Raw genomic sequence first — 27,858 nt, 5'->3', positions numbered from 1 at the left:
CAGTGAAGGGAAATCTTAACGCTACAGCATACAATTACATTCTAGACGATTCTGTGCTTCCAACTTTGTGGCAACAGATTGGGGAAGGCCCTTTCCTGTTTCAGCATGACAATACCCCCCGTGCACAAAGCGAGGTCCATACAGAAATGGTTTGTCGAGATCGGTGTGGAAGAACTTGACTAGCCTGCACAGAGCCCTGACCTCAACCCCATCAAACACCTTTGGGATGAATTGGAATGCCGACTGCGGGCCAGGCCTAATGGTTTTCCAAATCTCTCAACAGTGCTATTTGTAGGGCTAATTTTAGATGAATAATGTGATTTTTCAGCTATTCCTGTGACCAGAAACAAACTACACAGAGGCAATACCAGAATAAGTGTTCTAATGATTCTGTATCTTTGCAGCAACATCTGCAGAGCTGGGATGGTTGTATGCCCCATATACAGTCGTATGAAAAAGTTTGGGCACCCCTGACAATCTCCATGATTTCCATTTATAAATAATTGGGTGTTTGGATCAGCAATTTCATTTTCATCTATCAAATAACTGATGGACACAGTAATATTTCAGTAGTGAAATTTGGTTTATTGGATTAACAGAAAATGTGCAATATGCATAAAAAACGAAATTAGACAGGTGCATAAATTTGGGCACTCAAACAGAAAAATCACATCAATATTTAGTAGAGCCTCCTTTTGCTAAAATAACAGCCTCTAGACGCTTCCTATAGCCTCTAATGAGTGTCTGGATTCTGGATGAAGGTATTTTGGACCATTCCTCCTTACAAAACATCTCCACCTCAGTTAGGTTTGATGGTTGCCGAGCATGGACAGCCCGCTTCAAATCATCCCACAGATTCTCAACGATATTCAGGTCTGGGGACTGGGATGGCCATTCCAGAACATTGTACTTGTTCCTCTGCATAAATGCCCGGGTAGATTTTGAGCAGTCTTTTGGGTCGTTGTCTTATTGAAATATCCAGCCCCGGCGTAACTTCAACTTTGTGACTGATTCTTCAACATTATTCCCAAGAATCTGCTGATATTGAGTGGAATCCATGCGACCCTGAACTTTAACAGGATTCCCAGTACCGGCACTGGCCCCACAGCATGATGGAACCCCCACCAAATGTTACTGTGGGTAGCAAGTGTTTTTCTTGGAACGCTGTGTTCTTTTGCCACCATGCATAACGCCCCTTGTTATGACCAAATAACTCAATCTTTGCTTCATCAGTCCACAGCACCTTATTCCAAAATGAAGCTGGCTTGTCCAAATGTGCGTTTGCGTACCTCAAGCGACTCTGTTTGTGGCGTTTGGCAGAAAAGGCTTCTTCCGCATCACTCTCCTGTACAGCTTCTCATTGTGCAAAGTGCGCTGAATTGTTGAACGGTGCACAGTGACACCATCTGCAGCAAGATGATGTTGTAGGTCTTTGGAGGTGGTCTGTGGGCTGTTTGTGACCCCCTACCCAGGCCCCTATCAGACCCCCTACCCAGGCCCCTATCAGACCCCCTACCCAGGCCCCTATCAGACCCCCTACCCAGGCCCCTATCAGACCCCCTACCCAGGCCCCTATCAGACCCCCTACCCAGGCCCCTGTCAGACCCCCTACCCAGGCCCCTGTCAGACCCCCTACCCAGGTCTCTATCAGACCCCCTACCCAGGTCTCTATCAGACCCCCTACCCAGGTCTCTATCAGACCCCCTACCCAGGTCTCTATCAGACCCCCTACCCAGGTCTCTGTCAGACCCCCTACCCAGGCCTCTGTCAGACCCCCTACCCAGGCCCCTGTCAGACCCCCTACCCAGGCCCCTGTCAGACCCCCTACCCAGGCCCCTGTCAGACCCCCTACCCAGGCCCCTGTCAGACCCCCTACCCAGGTCTCTATCAGACCCCTTACCCAGGTCCCTGTCAGACCCCATACCCAGGCCCCTGTCAGACCCCCTACCCAGGCCCCTGTCAGACCCCCTACCCAGGCCCCTATCAGACCCCCTACCCAGGCCCCTATCAGACCCCCTACCCAGGCCCCTGTCAGACCCCCTACCCAGGCCCCTGTCAGACCCCATACCCAGGCCCCTATCAGACCCCCTACCCAGGTCTCTATCCGTAACATATGCATGGAGGCCTGGAGATGCTACATGTGTTTATGTTCATTAATGGTCCATTACCGTGAGACCGGCAGTCATTTGCATGACAATTACATCTGACAAAATGTCATGACCGCCACAGCCTAGTCACTATTTCAATATGATTCATCCTTCCTGACCCATAGCAGACAGACGGACATCCTTCCTGTGCTCCCAGACCCATAGCAGACAGACAGACATCCTCCCTGTGCTCCCAGACCCATAGCAGACAGACGGACATCCTCCCTGTGCTCCCAGACCCATAGCAGACAGACGGACATCCTCCCTGTGCTCCCAGACCCATAGCAGACAGACAGACATCCTCCCTGTGCTCCCTGACCCATAGCAGACAGACAGACATCCTCCCTGTGCTCCCAGACCCATAGCAGACAGACAGACATCCTCCCTGTGCTCCCAGACCCATAGCAGACAGACAGACAGACATCCTCCCTGTGCTCCCAGACCCATAGCAGACAGACGGACATCCTCCCTGTGCTCCCAGACCCATAGCAGACAGACGGACATCCTCCCTGTGCTCCCAGACCCATAGCAGACAGACGGACATCCTCCCTGTGCTCCCAGACCCATAGCAGACAGACAGACATCCTCCCTGTGCTCCCAGACCCATAGCAGACAGACAGACATCCTCCCTGTGCTCCCAGACCCATAGCAGACAGACGGACATCCTCCCTGTGCTCCCAGACCCATAGCAGACAGACGGACATCCTCCCTGTGCTCCCAGACCCATAGCAGACAGACGGACATCCTCCCTGTGCTCCCAGACCCATAGCAGACAGACAGACATCCTCCCTGTGCTCCCTGACCCATAGCAGACAGACAGACATCCTCCCTGTGCTCCCAGACCCATAGCAGACAGACAGACATCCTCCCTGTGCTCCCAGACCCATAGCAGACAGACAGACATCCTCCCTGTGCTCCCAGACCCATAGCAGACAGACGGACATCCTCCCTGTGCTCCCAGACCCATAGCAGACAGACGGACATCCTCCCTGTGCTCCCAGACCCATAGCAGACAGACGGACATCCTCCCTGTGCTCCCAGACCCATAGCAGACAGACGGACATCCTCCCTGTGCTCCCAGACCCATAGCAGACAGACGGACATCCTGTACCACAGCAGACAGACAGACAGACCAGCATCAGAGGGATACCAGCTGCACTCGCTGATCACTGATCAACTCATCCTGTTGTCTAGTGTCTACAGTCCTAGAGATGGTATTTAGTCTGTCTGTTGTCTACTGCGGTCTCTTCTACAGAGTTAGCCTTTCGTTTGAGAGAGACACAGACACTCCCAGGCCTTGACTTGACCCAGGATACTCATAAACTTGCTCCCTCCCTTTTCAAAACGTAATCAGTCTTATTTAGTCAGACAGCTTGACTTCATTGTTCCTCTGAAATGTTATTTAAGTGCTGAAAAGCATACTTTCAAAGTATTTCTGTGAAAATCAGAATTGAGGGGTCAGACAGGGTAAGCTAAAAAGCTGGTAAAAGCTTTAAAGGGCACGGTAAGTAAGAGTCTGTAAAAAGCCCTGAAAATAGGTTTTCTTATTGTTGATGTCAAAGCTCGTGACTTTTTAGGATTATACGACTACAGGTATGTTAAGTGAATCATCTATGGTATAATGAGCTTACTGTAGGTCAAAGGTCAGTTTGGGAGAGACAACTTTATCCTTTAGGTTTACACATCATCAATGAAAAAAAATCAAAGACATACCGTCAGTAAGACCGTCAGTAAGACCGTCAGTAAGCTGACACATTTGACTTTTTTTTTTTTTTTTGAAGACTACTGTGGATCCGACACAAAGAAGTCACAACATTTCACTGACCCTTCACTAAGACCCCCCCCCCCCCCCCCACCCGTTACTGTCGCAACCCCGGGAAGCTCCATTCCCTATTCAGACTAGTGGAGAAAAAAAAAACCTCACAATGATCTATTCAGACTAGTGGAGAAAAACCCCTCACAATGATCTCAAACTGTGTTTTTAACACACAATGAAATGATACCCCTTGCTAATCAGGAGACGAATCAGGTCTGTAGTGGTGGACTGTCATTGGGACCTGGTACAATGAAGTTTGTAGTGTAACTAGCCTCTGGATGGCTCTGAACGGGGAACAGATCATTTTTTTAAAAAAAGTTGAAGCTCTTTTACTGCATTACTATACAATTAAAAAACGTTGAAATGCTATTTGAAGAACATCAAAAACATTACCACCAGCCATTATCAGCTTCATGTACAAACCCACAGCCTATTAGCTATACGATTTTAATGCTATGCTCCTGAAAGAGGGGAAATATGAGAAATGATTCACACTGACACGTAGCATCAGCAACAAAACAAAAACCTAGGACATATTTAGTACGGTATTGGTTGCATTTTAATGTAGGGAAGACGTTCATATTGAAACATAGTGGTTGTATTTTAGATAGGCCTGTAGGGAAGACGTTCATATTGAAACATAGTGGTTGTATTTTAGATAGGCCTGTAGGGAAGACGTTCATATTGAAACATACAGTGGTTGTATTTTAGATAGGCCTGTAGGGAAGACGTTCATATTGAAACATAGTGGTTGTATTTTAGATAGGCCTGTAGGGAAGACGTTCATATTGAAACATAGTGGTTGTATTTTAGATAGGCCTGTAGGGAAGACGTTCATATTGAAACATAGTGGTTGTATTTTAGATAGGCCTGTAGGGAAGACGTTCATATTGAAACATAGTGGTTGTATTTTAGATAGGCCTGTAGGGAAGACGTTCATATTGAAACATAGTGGTTGTATTTTAGATAGGCCTGTAGGGAAGACGTTCATATTGAAACATAGTGGTTGTATTTTAGATAGGCCTGTAGGGAAGACGTTCATATTGAAACATAGTGGTTGTATTTTAGATAGGCCTGTAGGGAAGACGTTCATATTGAAACATAGTGGTTGTATTTTAGATAGGCCTGTAGGGAAGACGTTCATATTGAAACATAGTGGTTGTATTTTAGATAGGCCTGTAGGGAAGACGTTCATATTGAAACATAGTGGTTGCATTTTAATGTAGGCCTGTAGGGAAGACGTTCATATTGAAACATAGTGGTTGTATTTTAGATAGGCCTGTAGGGAAGACGTTCATATTGAAATATAGTGGTTGTATTTTACCGTCAGTAAGTACATATTTTCTAATTGGACCCCACATGGGGCCCTACCCCAAGTTTGGGAACCGCTGTTCTAACTTCTCCTTCTGCTTGCTTCCTCTCTCTCTCTGTCTGTCTCCTCTGCTTCCTCCTGTATGCATTGCAGCCTGCCTCAACCTCACCACTAAGCACCACATCACTGTCTGTGTCAGTAGCCTACTCTCTGTAAGTTATTAGGAGAACTTAGTGGCCTATTTCTTTCTCCTGCTGAGGTCAGGCTCCGTTTAACGTTAGCTTCTTACTTCATCCTTCTAGCTGGCTAAGTAATACTAGCCAGACCCCTTCAACGTTACTGCAATAGAAGTCTCTGCCGGCAGCTAGCCACCTGACTGACATATCTAAGCGCTTGTTTACCAGTTGTGCACTCGTTCTCCGAGACTCAGTTTTGTTTGTTTGTGGGGGATGTCTGTAGACATGGCAGGAGTTGCGGTTTTAAAATGGCCTTTTGACCAGCACCTCGCCAACACACTGTCAGCAGGCTGTCGTAGCCGGCCGCGACCGGGAGCCTCGTGGGGGATGGCTGGCAGGGAGGTAGCTCAGTTGGTAGAGCATGGCGTTTGCAACGCCAGGGTTGTGGGTCTCTATACTAGTTGCCAATTGAGCCTACTGTGAGCTGAGGTAGTTCGTTTCACATCGCTCTCAGCCTCATCGCCCTCAGCCTCATCGCCCTCAGCCTCATCGCCCTCAGCCTCATCGCCCTCAGCCTCATCACCCTCAGCCTCATCGCCCTCAGCCTCATCGCCCTCAGCCTCAGTCCAGGGGACGCAGGCAAACATAACTGTTCATGATTCCACTTTTTTCGCAAAGAGGCAGGAAGAGAACTCTGTCAGATCAATAATACAAGTGTTCTGACCTTTGATCAATGCTGGGAGCAATATTTAGATGTTGACCAGTCATTTATATTTCTTTATTGTACAATACACACTACCAGTCAAAAGTTTGGACACACCTACTCATTCAAGGGTTTTTCTTTATTTTTACTATTTTCTACATTGTAGAATAATAGTGAAGACATCAAAACTATGAAATAACACATATGGAATCATGTAGTAACCAAAAAAGTGTGAAACAAATCAAAATATATTTTATTTTTGAGATTCTTCAAATAGCCACCCTTTGCCTTGATAACAGCTTTGCACACTCTTGGCATTCTCTCAACCAGCTTCATGAGGAATGCTTTTCCAACAGTCTTGAAGGAGTTCCCACATATGCTGAGCACTTGTTGGCTGCTTTTCCTTCACTCTGCGGTCCAACTCATCCCAAACCATCTCAATTGGGTTGAGGTCGGGGGATTGTGGAGGCCAGGTCATCTGATGAAGCACTCCAACACTATCCTTGGTCAAATAGCCCTTACACAGCCTGGAGGTGTGTTTTGGGTCATTGTCCTGTTGAAAAACAAATGATAGTCCCACTAAGCCCAAACCAGATGGGATGGCGTATCGCTGCAGAATGCTGTGGTAGCCATGCTGGTTAAGTGTGCCTTGAATTCTAAAGAAATCACCTCCTCCTCCATGCTTCACGGTGGGAACCACACATGCGGAGATCGTCCGTTCACCTACTCTGCGTCTCACAAAGACACGGTAGTTGGAACCAAAAATCTCAAATTTGGACTCATCAGACCAAAGGACAGATTTCCACCGGTCTAATGTCCATTGCTCGTGTTTCTTGGCCCAAGCAGGTCTCTTCTTATTATTGGTGTCCTTTAGTAGTGGTTTCTTTGCAGCAATTCGACCATGAAGGCCTGATTCACACAGTCTCCTCTGAACAGTTGATGTTGTGATGTGTCTGTTACTTGAACTCTGTGAAGCATTTATTTGGGCTGCAATCTGAGGCTGGTAACTCTAATGAACTTATCCTCTGCAGCAGAGGTAACTCTGGGTTTTCCATTCCTGTGGCGGTCCTCATGAGAGCCAGTTTCATCTTAGCGCTTGATGGTTTTTGCAACTGCACTTGAAGACACTTTCAAAGTTCTTGAAATGTTCCGTATTGACTGACCTTCATGTCTTAAAGTAATGATGGACTGTCGTTTCTCTTTGCTTATTTGAGCTGTTCTTGCCATAATATGGACTTGGTCTTTTACCAAATAGGACTATCTTCTGTATACCCCCCCTACCTTGTCACAACACAACTGATTGGCTCAAACACATTAAGGAAAGAAATTCCACAAATTAACTTTTAAGAAGGCACACCTGTTATTTGAAATGCATTGCAGGTGACTACCTCATGAAGCTGGTTGAGAGAATGCCAAGAGTGTGCAAAGCTGTCATCAAGGCAAAGGGTGGCTACTTTGAAGAATCTTAAATATAAAATATATTTTGATTAGTTTAACACTTGTTTGGTTACTACATGATTCCATATGTGTTCTTTCATAGTTTTGATGTCTTCACTATTATTCTACAATGTAGAAAATAGTCCAATTAAAGAAAAACCCTTGAATGAGCAGGTGTGTCCAAACTTTTGACTGGTACTGTGTATATTTTTTATAATTATTATTTTTGGCTCTGAATGCATTGCTCTGATTGCACTGTCATGCTGTCAAAGCTACAACCGCTTTTGGCACCAACTAGTCTCAAATCTTTCGAATCATATCCTGATGTTGAAAGCAGATGGTAGTTGTATTAATAACATGGTTAACTTAGGTAGCTAAAGGCAAAGGAAACGCACGCCTGTTTAGGAGAGGTGCTGGCTGACGGAGTAGAACACCTGTTTAGGAGAGGTGCTGGCTGACGGAGTAGAACACCTGTTTAGGAGAGGTGCTGGCTAGCGGAGTAGAACACCTGTTTAGGAGAGGTGCTGGCTGACGGAGTAGAACACCTGTTTAGGAGAGGTGCTGGCTAGCAGAGTAGAACACCTGTTTAGGGGAGGTGCTGGCTAGCAGAGTAGAACACCTGTTTAGGGGAGGTGCTGGCTAGCAGAGTAGAACACCTGTTTAGGAGAGGTGCTGGCTAGCAGAGTAGAACACCTGTTTAGGAGAGGTGCTGGCTAGCAGAGTAGAACACCTGTTTAGGAGAGGTGCTGGCTAGCAGAGTAGAACACCTGTTTAGGGGAGGTGCTGGCTAGCAGAGTAGAACACCTGTTTAGGAGAGGTGCTGGCTAGCAGAGTAGAACACCTGTTTAGGAGAGGTGCTGGCTGACGGAGTAGAACACCTGTTTAGGAGAGGTGCTGGCTGACGGAGTAGAACACTTGAAGAAGAAAAGGAGAGCCTCACACTCTAGGAGCTCAGATGCAATAATTTAATATCCTAATAACCAACGTTTCGACAGACAAGCTGTCTTCATCAGGGTATAATGACAAACACTGAAGGTCACTGGTTTATATAGTGTCAAAGGACACACACAGGTGTCTGTAATCATGGCCGGGTGTGGCCTAATATCATTGGCCAATTCACAGATAAAAACAACATGCAAAAAACATGGATAGCATACGATCATAGATACTTGGCTACATAGGCCCACAAACATTTACAATGAATAGCAAAATCACAAGAATGGCTTCAGATCAAAGTCTACGTTGAGACCGAAGGGAGCGAGGTTCTTTAAATTAAAGATCCAGGCAGCCTCTCGTTTTAACAATAAGTTGTCGAGGTCACCCCCTCTCCACCCCCCTCTCCTAGGGAGGGTGACCTGTTCGATGCCGATATAACGTAGGGAAGAAATCGAGTGGTTCGCTTCCAAAAAAGTGGGCAGCGACTGGGTATGTCGAGTTTTTGCACCTAATGGGTGCTACGATGCTCCGAGATTCGTACTTTTAATTCGCGCTTTGTTTTACCCACATACATTTTTACCACAAGGACAAGTTATAAGATAAATAACTGCCTTAGTGGAGCTCGTAATAACACCTTTGATTGGGATCTGTTTCCCTGTTTGGGGGTGTTTGAAGGATCTACATTTGTAAGTGCCACTGCACTTATGTAGCTAACATACATTTAGAGAAACAAGTTACATTAAGTGACTAGCTAGCTAGCGTTAGCAACAGTTGGTGGTCAATGAGACAGCGCTAGCTAACCAGCAGAGCTAGCAAACAATGTAACAAAAGTATAATTTCGGATTCGATAGATACTCCATCAACAGGCTGTGAATTTCAGGAATCACAGTAGCAAGTACCCCTGGTGCACTGTTATTTAGCTGTTTAAACAATTTGGCTACTTTTGATGAAAACTCTCAGTTTTGCCATAGCTCTCACTGGCTTTCATGCATTGGAAACATCTCTCCGTTTTGCCATAGCTCTCACTGGCTTTCATGCATTTGAAACATAAGCTTGTCCGAGGTGTCGGACTCAACGACACTTGATATCAATTGGAGCACAGCGATTGGTTCCCCAATATTCTGGGGCTGGGCTTAGCGAATGGTCAATTATAAATCAGCCTTTGAACTCATTGTAGCTCAGTGAGTCCCACAATGCTGACTCTAAGATGTACCACTATAATCAGGTAACTCAAAACGCATCTCATGTTGATTGACTTGGGATCCTGTTTATCTGCAGAGGATCTGTAGTTGTTAATGTTCTGGTTTTCAGCCTGAGAATATCATGCTGTTGGACAAGAATGTTGATCTACCACGGATCAAGATCATCGATTTTGGTCTGGCACATAAGATGGATCAGGTCGGGACGGACTTTAAAAACATCTTTGGGACACCTGAATTTGTCGGTAAGTATTTCAAGGCATTGAAGAGGACTCCATGTTTATGTATACCAGGCTTAATTTACATTTTATTGACGGATATTTGACAATAGACTATGTTGGAGAGACTGTGTAGAGTTGTGTCATTGTGTAGAGTTGTGTCATTGTGTAGAGTTGTGTCATTGTGTGGAGTTGTGTCATTGTGTAGAGTTGTGTCATTGTGTGGAGTTGTGTCATTGTGTAGAGTTGTTTCATTGTGTGGAGTTGTGTCATTGTGTAGAGTTGTGTCATTGTGTGGAGTTGTGTCATTGTGTAGAGTTGTGTCATTGTGTGGAGTTGTGTCATTGTGTGGAGTTGTGTCATTGTGTAGAGTTGTGTCATTGTGTAGAGTTGTGTCATTGTGTAGAGTTGTGTCATTGTGTAGAGTTGTGTCATTGTGTGGAGTTGTGTCATTGTGTGGAGTTGTGTCATTGTGTGGAGTTGTGTCATTGTGTAGAGTTGTGTCATTGTGTAGAGTTGTGTCATTGTGTGGAGTTGTGTCATTGTGTGGAGTTGTGTCATTGTGTAGAGTTGTGTCATTGTGTGGAGTTGTGTCATTGTGTAGAGTTGTGTCATTGTGTAGAGTTGTGTCATTGTGTGGAGTTGTGTCATTGTGTGGAGTTGTGTCATTGTGTAGAGTTGTGTCATTGTGTGGAGTTGTGTCATTGTGTGGAGTTGTGTCATTGTGTCATTGTGTAGAGTTGTGTTATTGTGTAGAGTTGTTTCATTGTGTAGAGTTGTGTTTTATGATTATATGTATGTGTTTCCAGCTCCAGAGATAGTCAACTATGAGCCTCTGGGTTTAGAAGCAGACATGTGGTAAGAGCTGATAACTACCTCACACACTCATTGGTTTACTTTATACAACAAGCTTTCACAGATACACACACAGATAAACACAGATACACACACAGATAAACACAGATACACACACAGATAAACACAGATACACACACAGATAAACACAGATAAACACAGATAAACACAGATACACACACAGATAAACACAGATACACACACAGATAAACACAGATACACACACAGATAAACACAGATAAACACAGATAAACACAGATACACACACAGATAAACACAGATAAACACAGATAAACACAGATACACACACAGATAAACACAGATAAACACAGATACACACACAGATAAACACAGATACACACACAGATAAACACAGATAAACACAGATACACACACAGATAAACACAGATACACACAGATAAACACAGATACACACACAGATAAACACAGATAAACACAGATACACACACAGATAAACACAGATACACACACAGATAAACACAGATAAACACAGATACACACACAGATAAACACAGATACACACAGATAAACACAGATACACACACAGATAAACACAGATAAACACAGATACACACACAGATAAACACAGATACACACACAGATAAACACAGATAAACACAGATACACACACAGATAAACACAGATACACACACAGATAAACACAGATAAACACAGATACACACAGATAAACACAGATAAACACAGATACACACACAGATAAACACAGATAAACACAGATAAACACAGATACACACACAGATAAACACAGATACACACACAGATAAACACAGATAAACACAGATACACACAGATAAACACAGATACACACACAGATAAACACAGATAAACACAGATACACACAGATAAACACAGATAAACACAGATACACCAACCTCACTACAGTTACAGCAGACAGGAGTGAGGCGTCTCAGCAGATGAACCTTGTGTTCTCTTCTTCTCACAGGAGCATTGGAGTCATCACCTACATCCTGTAAGTACAAACGGGAATTCTGTCAGTTATGTAAAAACTGTTGATGTGAAAACCTCTTTAGAAATAGATGTCATTGCTTGATTGATTGATTAATTGATTGATATGACAGTATAACTAATGACTGTGTGTGTGTTTTCAGTTTGAGTGGAGCATCACCGTTCCTTGGTGACTCAAAGCAGGAGACTCTAGGGAACGTCTCAGCCATAGCCTACCAGTTCGATGAGGAGTTGTTCAGCAGTACCAGTGAGCTGGCCAAAAGCTTTATACGACAACTACTGGAGAAAGACACCAGGTCAGGGGTTAGAGTCAGTTCTCACCTGGAGGTCAAAGGTCAGATGAGAAAAAAATACCAGTATGTAGAGTTCTGATCAGAGCAGCTGCAGAGGAGAGACCTTGACACTGTGTATGTGTTCGTATCAGTGCTGAGCGATTAATAAAAACGTTGGTTATTTTTCAGTTTTTAAACAACTAATTGACCGACTTTGGTTAAATTATTTGAATTCCATTTTCTTCAGGGGTTTTCTGTGAGCTCAATGCGCACATTGTGCAGTTTATCTAGAGATAAATCAGATCCAGCCCGAACTGTGCGATGTAGTATGGAGATGTAGTTTCCAACAGGCCAATATTCTACATAGTTCAGTGCAGAAAATGTGGTAATGAACTACAATCACATCGTTCCATTGCACGCCTCCTTGTTCGGTCTCTGTGTTTCTTTAGGCCTGCTCCGTTAGAGAGTGGGGCAGACACTGAGAGAAGAGACAGGAGAATGTGTGATGGAGAGGGACAGAGGGCAGCTGCTTCACCAGGTATCTCTACCTGAAAATACATGATCTAAGTGATTGATATTTGGTATTCAGCAGTCATAAAAGTCTGCCTCTTTATTTAGTCAGACAGCACAGGCAGCTGCTCTATAGAGATGAGATGATGACTTGGAATGAAATAATAAAGTCATCAAATAAAACTAATATTTTATTAAAGTAAAGTAATGTGAATAACTGATGTTTAATAAGTGATAAGCAGTAATGGACAGTCACTACCATCACGGGACTTTTACTAATTGTTTTATTCAGTGTTACAACGTTCAAACCCACATAATGCATAGTGCATTTAAAGTTTAACAAAATAATCTAAACAGAAATCAAAAACCGAGCTAATTTTTTTCATAATCAAACCGAACCGACCTCAAAAAGCACTAATGGCTCAGCGCTAGTCTGTGTTAATTAACTACCCACCAGGATTCATCTTTCTCTGGTAGTTGATTAGTCACTGGATTTGTTTCCTTGAGGGACAGAGAGACAACATCCAGATGGGAAGGAACCCACAGTACATGCATGCCACAGAGGTTGTCAGTGCCGAGGCAGGATGGTACTTGTTCACTTGCCTCCCATCTGTTTTCATAGAGCGACAACATTTCTTTGTGTGTCTGTGTGTGTGTGTGTGTGTGTGTGTGTGTGTGTGTCTGTGTGTGCGTGTGTCTGTGTGTGTGTGTGTGTGTCTGTGTGTGTGTGTGTGTGTGTGTGTGCGTGTGCGTGTGTGTGTGTGCGTGTGTGTGTCTGTGTGTGTGTGTGTGTGTGTGTGTGTGTATGTGTGCGTGCCCTCGCTAAGCTAACAAACCTTTACTGTTGTTCTGTGCCTTTCAGAAAACGGTTGACAATCCAAGGTGCTCTGAATCATCCCTGGATACAGGTAACCATATGGATTATTATATTACGTTATATTGCAGTTTGTAGAAGATCTAACCAGTTTACTGTGTGGAAATGAAATAGCACTTTATCCTGAAATGCTTTGTCACAGTGTCATATGAATGTGTGTGTTAAAATTGTCATCATTAATTAAACAGCTATCAACCAATCAGATACAGTGAACAAGTGTAACTCAACAACATAATAATAATAATGACATGTTACTATGGTACCACTCAGAGTTGGAACAACACGTTACTATGGTACCACTCAGAGTTGGAACAACACGTTACTATGGTACCACTCAGAGTTGGAACAACACGTTACTATGGTACCACTCAGAGTTGGAACAACACGTTACTATGGTACCACTCAGAGTTGGAACAACACGTTACCATGGTACCACTCAGAGTTGGAACAACACGTTACCATGGTACCACTCAGAGTTGGAACAACACGTGTTACAGATCTGCTGCAGTTGAGGATAAGAGCTGGGATTTCCGGCATGACGTCTGTGGGGTAGTCCGGTGAAGGTGATCCTGTTTGGCATTCCCTTTCTTTACAAAAAAATATGCCTCTTAAATAGGAAACAACTTGACTCTAAAGTCAAGACATTGCTGAAACGTTACGTTGGCAATTGCATGTGATGGCAAATACTAGATCAAGAGCCAAACAAACACAGCGAAACAATGTGACCATGGACCAAGTAGCTGCCGACTCAACTGAAGCGAGTTTACAGACACTACTAATAGACATTTACACTGGCAATGAGAAACTGGCTAAGCAGATTAAGAAAAGATGTCAAAAAAATCTAAACTGATATGACTGAACTGGGCAAACATGTGGAGGAGGCTGAAACCGGGTTAACCCTGGAGAAAATCACACCAGAAAAGCACCAGAAAACCGTGGCTGAACAAATATACATAATTACAGGGATTACTGAAAGATTAAACAGGATGAAGGACTTCAGTCGCCTTTCAAATCTTTGTTTGGTAAATTTCCCCGAAAGCTGTGTAACTCACCTCTGTCATCATGAAGTGCTTTGAGAGACTAGTCAAGGATCATATCACCTCTACCTTACCTGTCACCCTAGACCCACTTCAATTTGCTTACTGCCCCAATAGATTCACAGACGATGCAATCGCCATCACACTGCACACTGCCCTATCCCATCTGGACAAGAGGAATACCTATGTAAGAATGCTGTTCATTGACTACAGCTCAGCATTCAACACCATAGTACCCTCCAAGCTCATCATTAAGCTCGAGGCCCTGGGTCTGAACCCCGACCTGTGCAACTGGGTCCTGGACTTCCTGACGGGCCGCCCCCAGGTGGTGAATGTAGGAAACAACACCTCCACTTCGCTGATCTTCAACACAGGGGCCCCACAAGGGTGTGTGCTCAGCCCCCTCCTGTACTCCCTGTTCACCCATGACTGCATAGCCATGCACGCCTCCAACTCAATCATCAAGTTTGCAGACGACACAACAGTAGTAGGCCTGATTACCAACAATGATGAGACAGCCTACAGGGAGGAGGTGAGGGCTCTGGGAGTGAGGTGCCAGGAAAATAACCTCTCAACGTCAAAAAAACAAAGGAGATGATTGTGGACTTCAGGAAACAGCAGAGTGTGCACCCCCCTATCCACATCAACGGGACCGCAGTGGAGAAGGTGGAAAGCTTCAAGTTCCTTGGCGTACACATCACCGACAAACTGAAATGGTCCACCCACGCAGACAGTGTGGTGAAGAAGGTGCAACAGAGCCTCTTCAACCTCAGGAGGCTGAAGAAATTTGGCTTGGCACCTAAAACCCTCAAACTTTTACAGATGCACAATTGAGAGCATCCTGTCGGGCTGTATCACCGCCTGGTACAGCAACTGCATCACCCACAACCGCAGGGCTCTCCAGAGGTTGGTGCGGTCTGCCGAATGCATTATCGGGGGCAAACTACCCGCCCTCCAAGACACATACAGCACCCGATGATGGCCGGCAGGGATGTAGCTCAGTTGGTAGAGTATGGCGTTTGCAACGCCAGGGTTCTGGGTTTGATTCCCACGGGGGGCCAGTATTTAAAAAAATAATGTATGCACTCACTAACTGTAAGTCGCTCTGGATAAGAGCGTCTGCTAAATGACTAAAATGTAAATGTAAGAGTTGAAACGGCACATGTTACAGATATACTGTCATTGATGTTAAGAGCACCATGTCTCAGGAGGAAATCACATCTGACCAGTGCAACTCTTAGAATTTTTTTTTTTATATCTAGAACCCAAAAGGGTTCTTTGGCTGTCCCCATGGAAGAACCCTTTCAAGAACCCTTTCGGGTTTCATGTAGAACCTTTTCCACAGAGGGTTCTACCTGGAACTCAAAAGGGTTTTCACATGGGGACAGCCGGAGAAACCTTTTGGTCCGGTCCCCTTTTTTCTAAGAGTGTAAACTCTTGGACAGTCGTCTGTTGGCCCACATGGTTTCCATCTATAGCACCACCTGGCAGCCTAATCACAGGTCCACATCAAGATGGAACAGGACTTCATTAACGTTTTGGAAAGCTTGTATCTTGACACATGAGGATGATTCCACTGTGAGCTCTGTTACTGGTTGATAACCTGCATGTGAGATTGTTGCTGTGGAGACCACCCACCCACCTGTTTACCTGGCTGGCTGTGATGTGAGAGTGTTGCTGTGGAGACCACCCACCCACCTGGTTACCTGGCTGGCTGTGATGTGAGAGTGTTGCTGTGGAGACCACCCACCCACCTGTTTACCTGGCTGGCTGTGATGTGAGAGTGTTGCTGTGGAGACCACCCACCCACCTGGTTACCTGGCTGGCTGTGATGTGAGAGTGTTGCTGTGGAGACCACCCACCCACCTGTTTACCTGGCTGGCTGTGATGTGAGAGTGTTGCTGTGGAGACCACCCACCCACCTGGTTACCTGGCTGGCTGTGATGTGAGAGTGTTGCTGTGGAGACCACCCACCCACCTGTTTACCTGGCTGGCTGTGATGTGAGAGTGTTGCTGTGGAGACCACCCACCCACCTGGTTACCTGGCTGGCTGTGATGTGAGAGTGTTGCTGTGGAGACCACCCACCCACCTGTTTACCTGGCTGGCTGTGATGTGAGAGTGTTGCTGTGGAGACCACCCACCCACCTGGTTACCTGGCTGGCTGTGATGTGAGAGTGTTGCTGTGGAGACCACCCACCCACCTGTTTACCTGGCTGGCTGTGATGTGAGAGTGTTGCTGTGGAGACCACCCACCCACCTGGTTACCTGGCTGGCTGTGATGTGAGAGTGTTGCTGTGGAGACCACCCACCCACCTGGTTACCTGGCTGGCTGTGATGTGAGAGTGTTGCTGTGGAGACCACCCACCCACCTGTTTACCTGGCTGGCTGTGATGTGAGATTGTTGCTGTGGAGACCACCCACCCACCTGGTTACCTGGCTGGCTGTGATGTGAGATTGTTGCTGTGGAGACCTTGTCCTTTTTGGAGAGATGACACACCGTGAAAATGGAACAGGTCTCTCTCTTTAGACTGTAGCTCAGTGAGCTGTGAATAAAGGAAGAAGAGGGGGAGGAACTCACTGACTCACATCCCTTCTGATCTGAATGCAGTTTGGAGTGTTGTTGGTACCACCCACCCACCTGGCTACCTGGCTGGCTATAGTAAAACTCATTTTAAAAAACATAGGATTTTTCACACAGTGTGCCTTTCCTTCGCTGGGCGGTCCGTTTGGGAACATTTTTCGGTGGCTAAACACAGCCAGAGATGCAGGTGTAATTTGGTTAGCTAGCAAGAACTTGAACGACTGTTATCCAGTTAGCATATCTCTTGCATTCACAAATTCACTCTGGCTTTCTACTCCAATTTCAGAGCACTCTCGTCTGAGTGTACCAGAGCGCAGAACAACTGATTCATTTAGGAACGCGCAACACCCGTTGAATATGACCGGTGTCAGTAAACGTTGGCAAAAAAAGTAATAGTTAGTCAAGAACGCTCTAGATAACATGTAAACCGCCTAACCAGCTCTGCTAGGTCGAGTAAAATGGTCAGAGTGAGCTGTTCTCTCATTTGTGTCTGGAAGTAGATAGCTAGCAAGCTAGCCAACTCTAGCCAGTTAGCTTTGGGTGCTTAGTTGGGACCAGCATGCATTGGCAGGCAAGCTGCAGAAGGACGAGGAGGCTACAATTCCCCATCGTTTATCAGTGCAATTTTGACGGCCTACTAGCTGGAAAGGTTTGAGAGGGTTTATCTAATGTTCCTTCGTTAGATTTTAGCTCATCTTGCTCTGGCTAGCATTAGTTGTTGATCTTGTTGTTGTTGATGTGCATAACAGAGAGAGAGAGAGAGAGCCTACCTTGTCATGGTTGTCTGATCAATAGGACTGTGAAGTTCCATTTACATTTACATTTTAGTCATTTAGCAGACGCTCTTATCCAGAGCGACTTACAGGAGTAATTAGGGTTAAGTGCCTTGCTCAAGGGCACATTTACGTCATTTAGCAGACGCTCTAGTCCAGAGCGACTCACAAATTGATGCATTCACCCTATAGCCAGTGGGATAACCACTTTACAATTTTTTTTTGGGGGGGGTAGAAGGATTACTTTATCCTATCCCAGGTATTCCTTAAAGAGGTGGGGTTTCAAATGTCTCCGGAAGGTGGTGAGCGACTCCGCTGTGTGTGTGTGTGGGGGGGGGGGGGGGGGGGGGGGGGGGGGGGGGGGGGTAGAAGGATTACTTTATCCTATCCCAGGTATTCCTTAAAGAGGTGGGGTTTCAAATGTCTCCGGAAGGTGGTGAGTGACTCCGCTGTCCTGGCGTCGTGAAGGAGCTTGTTCCACCATTGGGGTGCCAGAGCAGCGAACAGTTTTGACTGGGCTGAGCGGGAACTATGCTTCCGCAGAGGAAGGGGAGCCAGCAGGCCAGAGGTGGATGAACGCAATGCCCTCGTTTGGGTGTAGGGACTGATCAGAGCCCGAAGGTACAGAGGTGCCGTTCCCCTCGCTGCTCCAAAGGCAAGCACCATGGTCTTGTAACGGATGCGAGCTTCAACTGGAAGCCAGTGGAGTGTGCGGAGGAGGGGGGTGACGTGAGAGAACTTGGGAAGGTTGAACACCAGATGGGCTGCGGCATTCTGGATGAGTTGTAGGGGTTTAATGGCACATGCAGGGAGGCCAGCCAACAGCGAGTTGCAGTAATCCAGAAGGGAGATGACAAGTGCCTGGATTAGGACCTGTGCCGCTTCCTGTGTGAGGCAGGGTCGTACTCTCCGAATGTTGTAGAGCATGAACCTGCAGGAGCGGGTCACCGCCTTGATGTTAGCGGAGAACGACAGGGTGTTGTCCAGGGTCACGCCAAGGCTCTTCGCACTCTGGGAGGAGGACACAACGGAGTTGTCAACCGTGATGGCGAGATCATGGAACGGGCAGTCCTTCCCCGGGAGGAAGAGCAGCTCCGTCTTGCCAGGGTTCAGCTTGAGGTGGTGATCCGTCATCCATACTGATATGTCTGCCAGACATGCAGAGATGCGATTCGCCACCTGGTTATCAGAAGGGGGAAAGGAGAAGATTAGTTGTGTATCGTCAGCGTAGCAATGATAGGAGAGGCCGTGTGAGGATATGACAGAGCCAAGTGACTTGGTGTATAGGGAGAAAAGGAGAGGGCCTAGAACTGAGCCCTGGGGGACACCAGTGGTGAGAGCACGTGGTGCGGAGACAGCTTCTCGCCACGCCACTTGGTAGGAGCGACCGGTCAGGTAGGACGCAATCCAGGAGTGAGCCGCGCCGGAGATGCCCAGCTCGGAGAGGGTGGAGAGGAGGATCTGATGGTTCACAGTATCAAAGGCAGCAGACAGGTCTAGAAGGACAAGAGCAGAGGAGAGAGAGTTAGCTTTAGCAGTGCGGAGAGCCTCCGTGACACAGAGAAGAGCAGTCTCAGTTGAATGACCAGTCCTGAAACCTGATTGGTTTGGATCAAGAAGGTCATTCTGAGAGAGATAGCAAGAGAGTTGGCTAAAGACGGCACGCTCAATAGTTTTGGAAAGAAAAGAAAGAAGGGATACTGGTCTGTAGTTGTTGACATCAGTAGGGTCGAGTGTTGGTTTTTTGAGAAGGGGAGCAACACTCGCTCTCTTGAAGACGGAAGGGACATGGCCAGCGGTCAAGGATGAGTTGATCAGCGAGGTGAGGTAGGGGAGAAGGTCACCGGAGATGGTCTGGAGAAGAGAGGAGGGGATGGGGTCAAGCGGGCAGGTTGTTGGGCGGCCTGCAGTCACAAGTCGCAGGATTTTATCTGGAGAGAGAGGGGAGAAAGAAGTCAAAGCATAGGGTAGGGCAGTGTGAGCAGGACCAGCAGTGTCATTAGACTTAACAAACGAGGATCGGATGTCGTCAACCTTCTTTTCAAAGTGGTTGACGAAGTCATCCACAGAGAGAGAGGGGGGGGGGGGGGGGGGGGGGGGGGGGGAGGATTCAGGAGGGAGGAAAATGTGGCAAAGAGCTTCCTAGGGTTAGAGGCAGATGCTTGGAATTTAGAGTGGTAGAAGGTGGCCTTAGCAGCAGAAACAGATGAAGAAAATGTAGAGAGGAGGGAGTGAAAAGATGCCAGGTCGGCAGGGAGTTTAGTTTTCTTCCATTTCCGCTCCGCTGCCCGGAGCTCTGTTCTGTGAGCTCGCAATGAGTCATCAAGCCACGGAGCTGGAGGGGAGGACCGAGCCGGCCGGGAGGATAGGGGACACAGAGAGTCAAAGGATGCAGAAAGGGAGGAGAGGAGGGTTGAGGAGGCAGAATCAGGAGATTGGAGGGAGAAGGATTGAGCAGAGGGAAGAGATGATAGGATGGAAGAGGAGAGAGTAGTGGGAGAGAGAGAGCGAAGGTTGCGGCGGCGCATTACCATCTGTGTAGGGGCAGAGTGAGTAGTGTGGGAGGAGAGCGAGAGAGAAAAGGAAACAAAGTAGTGGTCGGAGACATGGAGGGGAGTTGCAGTGAGATTAGTAGAGGAGCAGCATCTAGTGAAGATGAGGTCAAGCGTATTGCCTGCCTTGTGAGTAGGGGGGGACGGTGAGAGGGTGAGGTCAAAAGAGGAGAGGAGTGGAAAGAAGGAGGCAGAGAGAAATGAGTCAAATGTGGACATAGGGAGGTTGAAATCCCCCAAAACTGTGAGGGGTGAGCCATCCTCAGGAAAGGAACTTATCAAGGCGTCAAGCTCATTGATGAACTCTCCAAGGGAACCTGGAGGGCGATAGATGACAAGGATATTAAGCTTAAATGGGCTAGTGACTGTGACAGCATGGAATTCAAATGAGGAGATAGACAGATGGGTTAGGGGAACAATTGAGAATGTCCACTTGGGAGAGATGAGGATTCCTGTACCACCACCCCTCTGACCAGATGCTCTCGGGGTATGCGAGAACACATGGTCAGACGAGGAGAGAGCAGTAGGAGTAGCAGTGTTTTCAGTGGTAATCCATGTTTCCGTCAGCGCCAGGAAGTCGAGGGACTGGAGGTTGGCATAGGCTGGGATGAAGTCAGCTTTGTTGGCAGCAGAACGGCAGTTCCAGAGGCTGCCTGAGACCTGGAACTCCAGGTGTGGGGTGCGTGCAGGGACCACCAGGTTAGAGAGGCAGCAGCCACGCGGTGTGGGGCGTTTGTGTAGCCTGTGCAGAGAGGAGAGAACAGGGATAGGCAGAGGCATAGTTGACAGGCTGTAGCAAATGGCTACAAAAATGCAGAGGAGATCGGAATGAAATGAGCTAAGCATCTGGGAGAGGAGAGAGCAGGGCCTCCCTCACCAAAAACTTCTACCTCAGAAACTAAAATTGTTTCACTGAACCACCCGAACAAAAACTCTCCCAACTTCCACCTTTAGAAATTAGAATTGTTGTGAACCACAGCGGTTCAATGTTTAAAGGAATAGACTCAGCCCACTTTGTTCAGCTAGCCAACTATGACACCATAGCTAACTAGCATGATAGCATCCAATAACAATAACACACCGTTTAGCACCAACACTTGGTCACAACAAACCGCTCCCAAATGTAAGAGGACTCCCGTGGTATTTACATATTTGCAGAAATCCATTCAGGTGTATTTTGTGGCTTTTGATGAATGCGTTCTAATGATCTAAAGTCGCGCTGTTGCTACTGCCTGTAAACACACAGTCCAGTTCAAAGTGAATGACGGCAGGCCCATGTGGCAAATGGTTTGTTTGTATAAAGGCCTACTGTAGCTCTGATTGGCTGTAGTGCACCAGTCTGTGTAGACTCCGGTCCTGGACCACTCACCAGATGATGATCATTTGAAACGTAACTTCTTGTTAAAAGTTATTCTTGTAAAGGGAGAAGCTGACAAATTAACAACAACGTCCTCTTTGATAACACCTGCTGCAGCCGCTGCAAACTAGCCGACAACCAAAGCTAGCTAGCTAGACCGCGGGAAAACTACTGCTTTCTGTTGGCCTTCAAAAAGGTAGAAAATTCCATACATTTTTGTAAATGTATGTATAAAAAAACCTCTTTAAGGAACACCTGGGATAGGATAAAGTAATCCTTCCACCCCCCACCCCCCACCCCCCCCAAAAAAAAAAAATATATATATATATATATATATATATATATATATATATATATATATATATATATATATAATTGTAAAGTGGTTATCCCACTGGCTATAGGGTGAATGCACCAATTTGTAGTCGCTCTGGATAAGAGCGTCTGCTAAATGACGTAAATGTGCCCTTGAGCAAGGCACTTAACCCTAATTGCTCCTGTAAGTTGCTCTGGATAAGAGCGTCTGCTAAATGACTAAAATGTAATGTAAATGTAAAAACGGTCCCACTCATTAAGTCAAAATGTGATTGGTTGATTCCACTGTTACTCCAAAATGTTGCCCTAATACAGTTGAATGTCAGATGCCTTTAACTAGCTTCTGTTGGCCTAGCCAATGGCTGACTCAGCTAGATTTATCTCCCCAGAGACCAGCGATGAAAAATCCTGATTGGATCTTTTTTTCTCTTCAGTGTTAACCCTTTCCTTTCCAACAAAAACGGAAGAGATTAAATCAGAACATAATTGAAAATATTATCATTATTATAATATTATTATAATCATTATTTTATAAATCCTTAGCCCTTCTCTGAAGGCGTAGAAGGCCCATTCTCCCCCACTGTGTTTGGCTTAGCAATTATTTGTAGAATGGCAATTTTTTTCAATCAGCATGCATTTTTTCACTTCTTGTTTTTCACTCTTCTTGTTTTTCACTCTTCTTGTTTTTCACTTTGTTGTTGTGAAATATGAACACAAAAAATACTGGACATTTTGAACTCTTATTATGGTGGTGATTTGACTAAATTACAATCATGGTCTTGAATTGGACTCGCATTTTTCCGGTCTCGGTCTCGCTTTAGGTGGTCTCGAACACAACACTGTGGCTTACCATAGATGACCTGGCTATAGATCCCTGTCTTTAACTGTGTGTGTTGTCCCCCTGCAGCCATTGGACTCCAGACAGGCCCTGGTCAAGAGACAGTCTGTAGTCAACCTGGAGAACTTCAGGAGACAATACACCAGACGCAGGTGGAAGGTGAAACAGACAGACCTTACAACGGGAGTGTATCGAAAGAACCTTTTGGGGAATTCATTTAAGGACTTCGTTGCTCCCCTAATCATAAGTGTGTGTCTGCCTCAGGGCCTGGTTTGGTTTGTATAGATGCAGCCTCTCATCTCTCTGAACTCTCCCCCCTACAGCTTTCTTTCAGAGTTGTGGCTCTCTGTAACCATTTAACTCGTATGATGAAGAAAGGTCACCCCAAGATGGCAGCCCAGGATGAGGTAAGTGCAGTAGGAGCTCACGCTGTAGTCCACAGGAGGCTGGTGTCACCTTAATAGGGGAGGATGGGCTCGTGGTAATGGCTGGAGCGGATTGAGTGGAATGGTGTATATAATACGTCAAACAACATGGTTTGATGCCATTCCATTTGCTCCGTTCCAGCCATTATGATGAGCCGTCCTCCCCTCAGCAGCCTCCACTGCTGTAGACTACATTTATCGTGTAGTCATCCATCAGACGCTCTTATCCAGAGTTAGCTAAGGTCTGTGGGCTAACTAGATCAGTTCTACATTAGCTATCACTGGTACCAGCAGGTCTGTGGGCTAACTAGATCAGTTCGACATTAGCTATCACTGGTACCAGCAGGTCTGTGGGCTAACTAGATCAGTTCGACATTAGCTATCACTGGTACCAGCAGGTCTGTGGGCTAACTAGATCAGTTCGACATTAGCTATCACTGGTACCAGCAGGTCTGTGGGCTAACTAGATCAGTTCTACATTAGCTATCACTGGTACCAGCAGGTCTGTGGGCTAACTAGATCAGTTCGACATTAGCTATCACTGGTACCAGCAGGTCTGTGGGCTAACTAGATCAGTTCTACATTAGCTATCACTGGTACCAGCAGGTCTGTGGGCTAACTAGATCAGTTCGACATTAGCTATCACTGGTACCAGCAGGTCTGTGGGCTAACTAGATCAGTTCTACACAGCTCTGTGGTGTCTACAGTAGTAGTCTAACTAGATTAGTTCTATAGTAGGTCATGGGACTGGCAGCATGATTATATTTCAGTGTTCAGTTCAGGACAGTGTTCAGTTCAGTGTTCAGTTCAGGACAGTGTTCAGTCCAGTGTTCAGTTCAGTGTTGTTATCAGTATATAGTAGGCAACAGTACAGTCCCTGTGAAAGACGTTAGAAATATGCCATCTGGGGACTATCATGGTGAAGACCTGTTATTCTGTTAGTTCTCAAAGTAAAATAAGTAACACTTGACTCATTTCATGGTCTCACACTGTATATTCAGTATTTTTGTGAACAGAGGTGTGACTGTGTGATCTCCCTGTGACAGACAGAGTGACAGCATTCTCTGTGACTGTGTGATCTCCCTGTGGCAGACAGAGTGACAGCATTCTCTGTGACTGTGTGATCTCCCTGTGGCAGACAGAGTGACAGCATTCTCTGTGACTGTGTGATCTCCCTGTGGCAGACAGAGTGACAGCATTCTCTGTGACTGTGTGATCTCCCTGTGACAGACAGAGTGACAGCATTCTCTGTGACTGTGTGATCTCCCTGTGGCAGACAGAGTGACAGCATTCTCTGTGACTGTGTGATCTCCCTGTGGCAGACAGAGTAACAGCATTCTCTGTGATTGTGTGATCTCCCTGTGGCAGACAGAGTGACAGCATTCTCTGTGACTGTGTGATCTCCCTGTGGCAGACAGAGTGACAGCATTCTCTGTGACTGTGTGATCTCCCTGTGGCAGACAGAGTGACAGCATTCTCTGTGACTGTGTGATCTCCCTGTGACAGACAGAGTGACAGCATTCTCTGAATGCAAAAGGAAGAGTTTGCTGCAGCTTGGGGCATGTTGTTGAGTGGTAAGGGTGATGCACAACAGTTGTTTCTGGCTCGGGTTAAGGTTTGCAGCTTGGGTTAAGGTTTGCAGCTCGGGTTAAGGTTTGCAGCTCGGGTTAAGGTTTGCAGCTTGGGTTAAGGTTTGCAGCTCGGGTTAAGGTTTGCGGCTCGGATTAAGGTTTGCGGCTCTGGTTAAGGTTTGCGGCTCAGGTTAAGGTTTGCGGCTCTGGTTAAGTTTTGCGGCTCGGGTTAAGGTTTGCGGCTCTGGTTAAGGTTTGCGGCTCGGGTTAAGGTTTGCGGCTCTGGTTAAGGTTTGCGGCTCGGGTTAAGGTTTGCGGCTCGGGTTAAGGTTTGCGGCTCGGGTTAAGGTTTGCGGCTCGGATTAAGGTTTGCGGCTCTGGTTAAGGTTTGCGGCTCGGGTTAAGGTTTGCGGCTCTGGTTAAGTTTTGCGGCTCGGGTTAAGGTTTGCGGCTCTGGTTAAGGTTTGCGGCTCGGGTTAAGGTTTGCAGCTCGGGTTAAGGTTTGCAGCTCGGGTTAAGGTTTGCAACTCAGGTTAAGGTTTGCAACTCAGGTTAAGGTTTGCAACTCAGGTTAAGGTTTGCAGCTCAGGTTAAGGTCTGCAGCTCAGGTTAAGGTCTGCAGCTCAGGTTAAGGTATGCAGCTCAGGTTAAGGTTTGCAACTCAGATTAAGGTTTGCAGCTCAGGTTAAGGTCTGCAGCTCAGGTTAAGGTTTGCAACTCAGATTAAGGTCTGCAGCTCAGGTTAAGGTCTGCAGCTCAGGTTAAGGTCTGCAGCTCAGGTTAAGGTCTGCAGCTCAGGTTAAGGTCTGCAGCTCAGGTTAAGGTTTGCAACTCAGATTAAGGTCTGCAGCTCAGGTTAAGGTCTGCAGCTCAGGTTAAGGTTTGCAACTCAGATTAAGGTCTGCAGCTCAGGTTAAGGTCTGCAGCTCAGGTTAAGGTCTGCAGCTCAGGTTAAGGTCTGCAGCTCAGGTTAAGGTTTGAAGCTCAGATTAAGGTTTGCAGCTCAGGTTAAGGTCTGCAGCTCAGGTTAAGGTCTGCAGCTCTGGTTAAGGTCTGCAGCTCTGGTTAAGGTCTGTTGTTTCTTCATACTTCCAGAGGGACTGTGAGAGCGACCAGGAGACGGAGATGATCATGAAGAAAAGACCCAGAACCAGGAAGAGAAGCAGCACTTCCTGAAACCTGCCTGTCTTTTCTGATTTGTTGAATGTGTGTCTATAGCACACATGATTGGTCCGAAAGCAGCCACAGAGACTACTTCAAAAACTGCTGTCCATGTATTTTACATATTGCACAGCATTCTAAAACCACCTTTTCTGGAGCAATAGATGAAAAGCCTTGATTGTGTTTCCTATGAAGTGATTTCAGTGCCAACAGAAATGTTATTTGAATCCCTGCCTTCTGTAAAGGTATATAGACTGTAGAAATGTACATGGACAGTTGACAGATTAGGGTACAAATTAGGGGTAGGGTAGAGGTTAGGGTACAGGTTTGGGTTAGGGTACAGGTTAGGGTACAGGTTTGGGTTAGGGTACAGGTTAGGGTACAGGTTTGGGTTAGGGTACAGATTAGGGTACAGGTTAGGGTTAGGGTACAGATTAGGGTACAGGTTAGGGTTAGGGTACAGATTAGGGTACAGGTTAGGGTACAGGTTAGGGTTAGGGTACAGGTTAGGGTTAGGGTACAGATTAGGGTACAGGTTAGGGTTAGGGTACAGGTTAGGGTTAGGGTACAGATTAGGGTACAGGTTAGGGTAGAGGTTAGGGTTAGGGTACAGGTTAGGGTAGAGGTTGGGGTACAGGTTAGGGTTAGGGTTACAGTTGACAGGTTAGGGTACAGTTTAGAGTAAAGATTAGGGTTAAAGTTGACAGGTTAGGGTACAGGTTGGGGTTAGGGTAGGGGTTAGGGTACAGGTTAGGGTAGAGGTTAGGGTACAGGTTAGGATTAGGGTAGAGGTTAGGGCACAGGTTAGGGTACAGGTTAGGATTAGGGTACAGGTTAGGGTACAGGTTAGGATTAGGGTACAGGTTAGGGTACAGTGGAAAGGAAAGGAAAGGGGACTGCTCACAGAGAATATAATGCTGTTATCCAATTGTCTTACATAACCAACTTCCTCATTCTGCTGTTGTCCTCGTCAGTGACTAAATGCCTCTACTGGTTTCATATTACACTGAGTGGACAAAACATTATGAACACCTTCCTAATGTTGAGTTACACCCCCTAATTCACCCTCTGAATGGCACACATACACAATCCATGTCTCAATTGTCTCAAGGCTTAAAACCCTTCTTTAACCTGTCTCCTCCCCTTCATCTACACTGATTGAAGTGGATTTAACAAGTGACATCAATAAGGGATCGTAGCTTTCACCACGTGGTGGTGGTGCTGGTGGTTTCTCTGTTAGTTCCTCTATCAGTCAGTTAACTGTCACCTCACAGGTCAGATCCATAAGGACGGAAATAGGTTGACATCTCAAACCCACTGGTCCATGTTGTTGATCATTCTACTATTACTGCTTGTGTTCCAATGCCCATGTACTGTACATTCACCCTAACCCCTAACCCTAACCCTATTACTGCTTGTGTTCCAATGCCCATGTACTGTACATTCACCCTAACCCTAACCCTAACCCTAACCCTAGCTTGTGTTCCAATGCCCATGTACTGTACATTCAAGTTTGGTTCATCTAAAAAACAGAGTTAGTAAAGATGTGTCTCTCTAGTAAACTGGCCTTACTTTGTATGGCTCAAATGTTCAAGTTTTGATATATTTATGAAATGTGAATTTTGTGTCTTAAATGGGCCGTACATGCTGACCGCTCGAGGTGCAAAATAAATGTACACATACATGTTAATCAATAATTTCACCGTACATACATGTTAATCAATAATTTCACCGTACATACATGTTAATCAATAATTTCACCGTACATACATGTTAATCAATAA

General features: G+C 46.1%; 1 protein-coding gene across 2 annotated transcripts in view; it reads left to right on the top strand.

Annotated features, from left to right (window-relative positions):
* The window catches only part of dapk2b (death-associated protein kinase 2b), a 164,696-nt gene extending 137,030 nt beyond the window's left edge, over window positions 1-27,666 (top strand). The window contains exons 4-11 of one of the 2 annotated variants that reach the window (XM_084200503.1): window positions 9,839-9,971; window positions 10,754-10,802; window positions 11,785-11,811; window positions 11,951-12,103; window positions 13,452-13,497; window positions 22,987-23,076; window positions 23,241-23,324; window positions 26,009-27,666. In XM_084200503.1, the coding sequence (XP_084056629.1) occupies window positions 9,839-9,971; window positions 10,754-10,802; window positions 11,785-11,811; window positions 11,951-12,103; window positions 13,452-13,497; window positions 22,987-23,076; window positions 23,241-23,324; window positions 26,009-26,089 (663 nt within the window). In that variant the 3' untranslated portion in view covers window positions 26,090-27,666. The remainder of the gene's footprint in view (window positions 1-9,838; window positions 9,972-10,753; window positions 10,803-11,784; window positions 11,812-11,950; window positions 12,104-13,451; window positions 13,498-22,986; window positions 23,077-23,240; window positions 23,325-26,008) is intronic. The other variant, XM_084200502.1, reaches the window with a different exon arrangement.
* The last annotated feature ends 192 nt before the right edge of the window (window positions 27,667-27,858 follow it).

This window comes from Coregonus lavaretus, assembly GCF_964263955.1.
Source record: "Coregonus lavaretus genome assembly, contig: HAP1_SCAFFOLD_515, whole genome shotgun sequence".
NCBI classification, from domain to species: domain Eukaryota; kingdom Metazoa; phylum Chordata; class Actinopteri; order Salmoniformes; family Salmonidae; genus Coregonus; species Coregonus lavaretus.
This window is presented reverse-complemented; position numbering and strand designations above follow the sequence as displayed.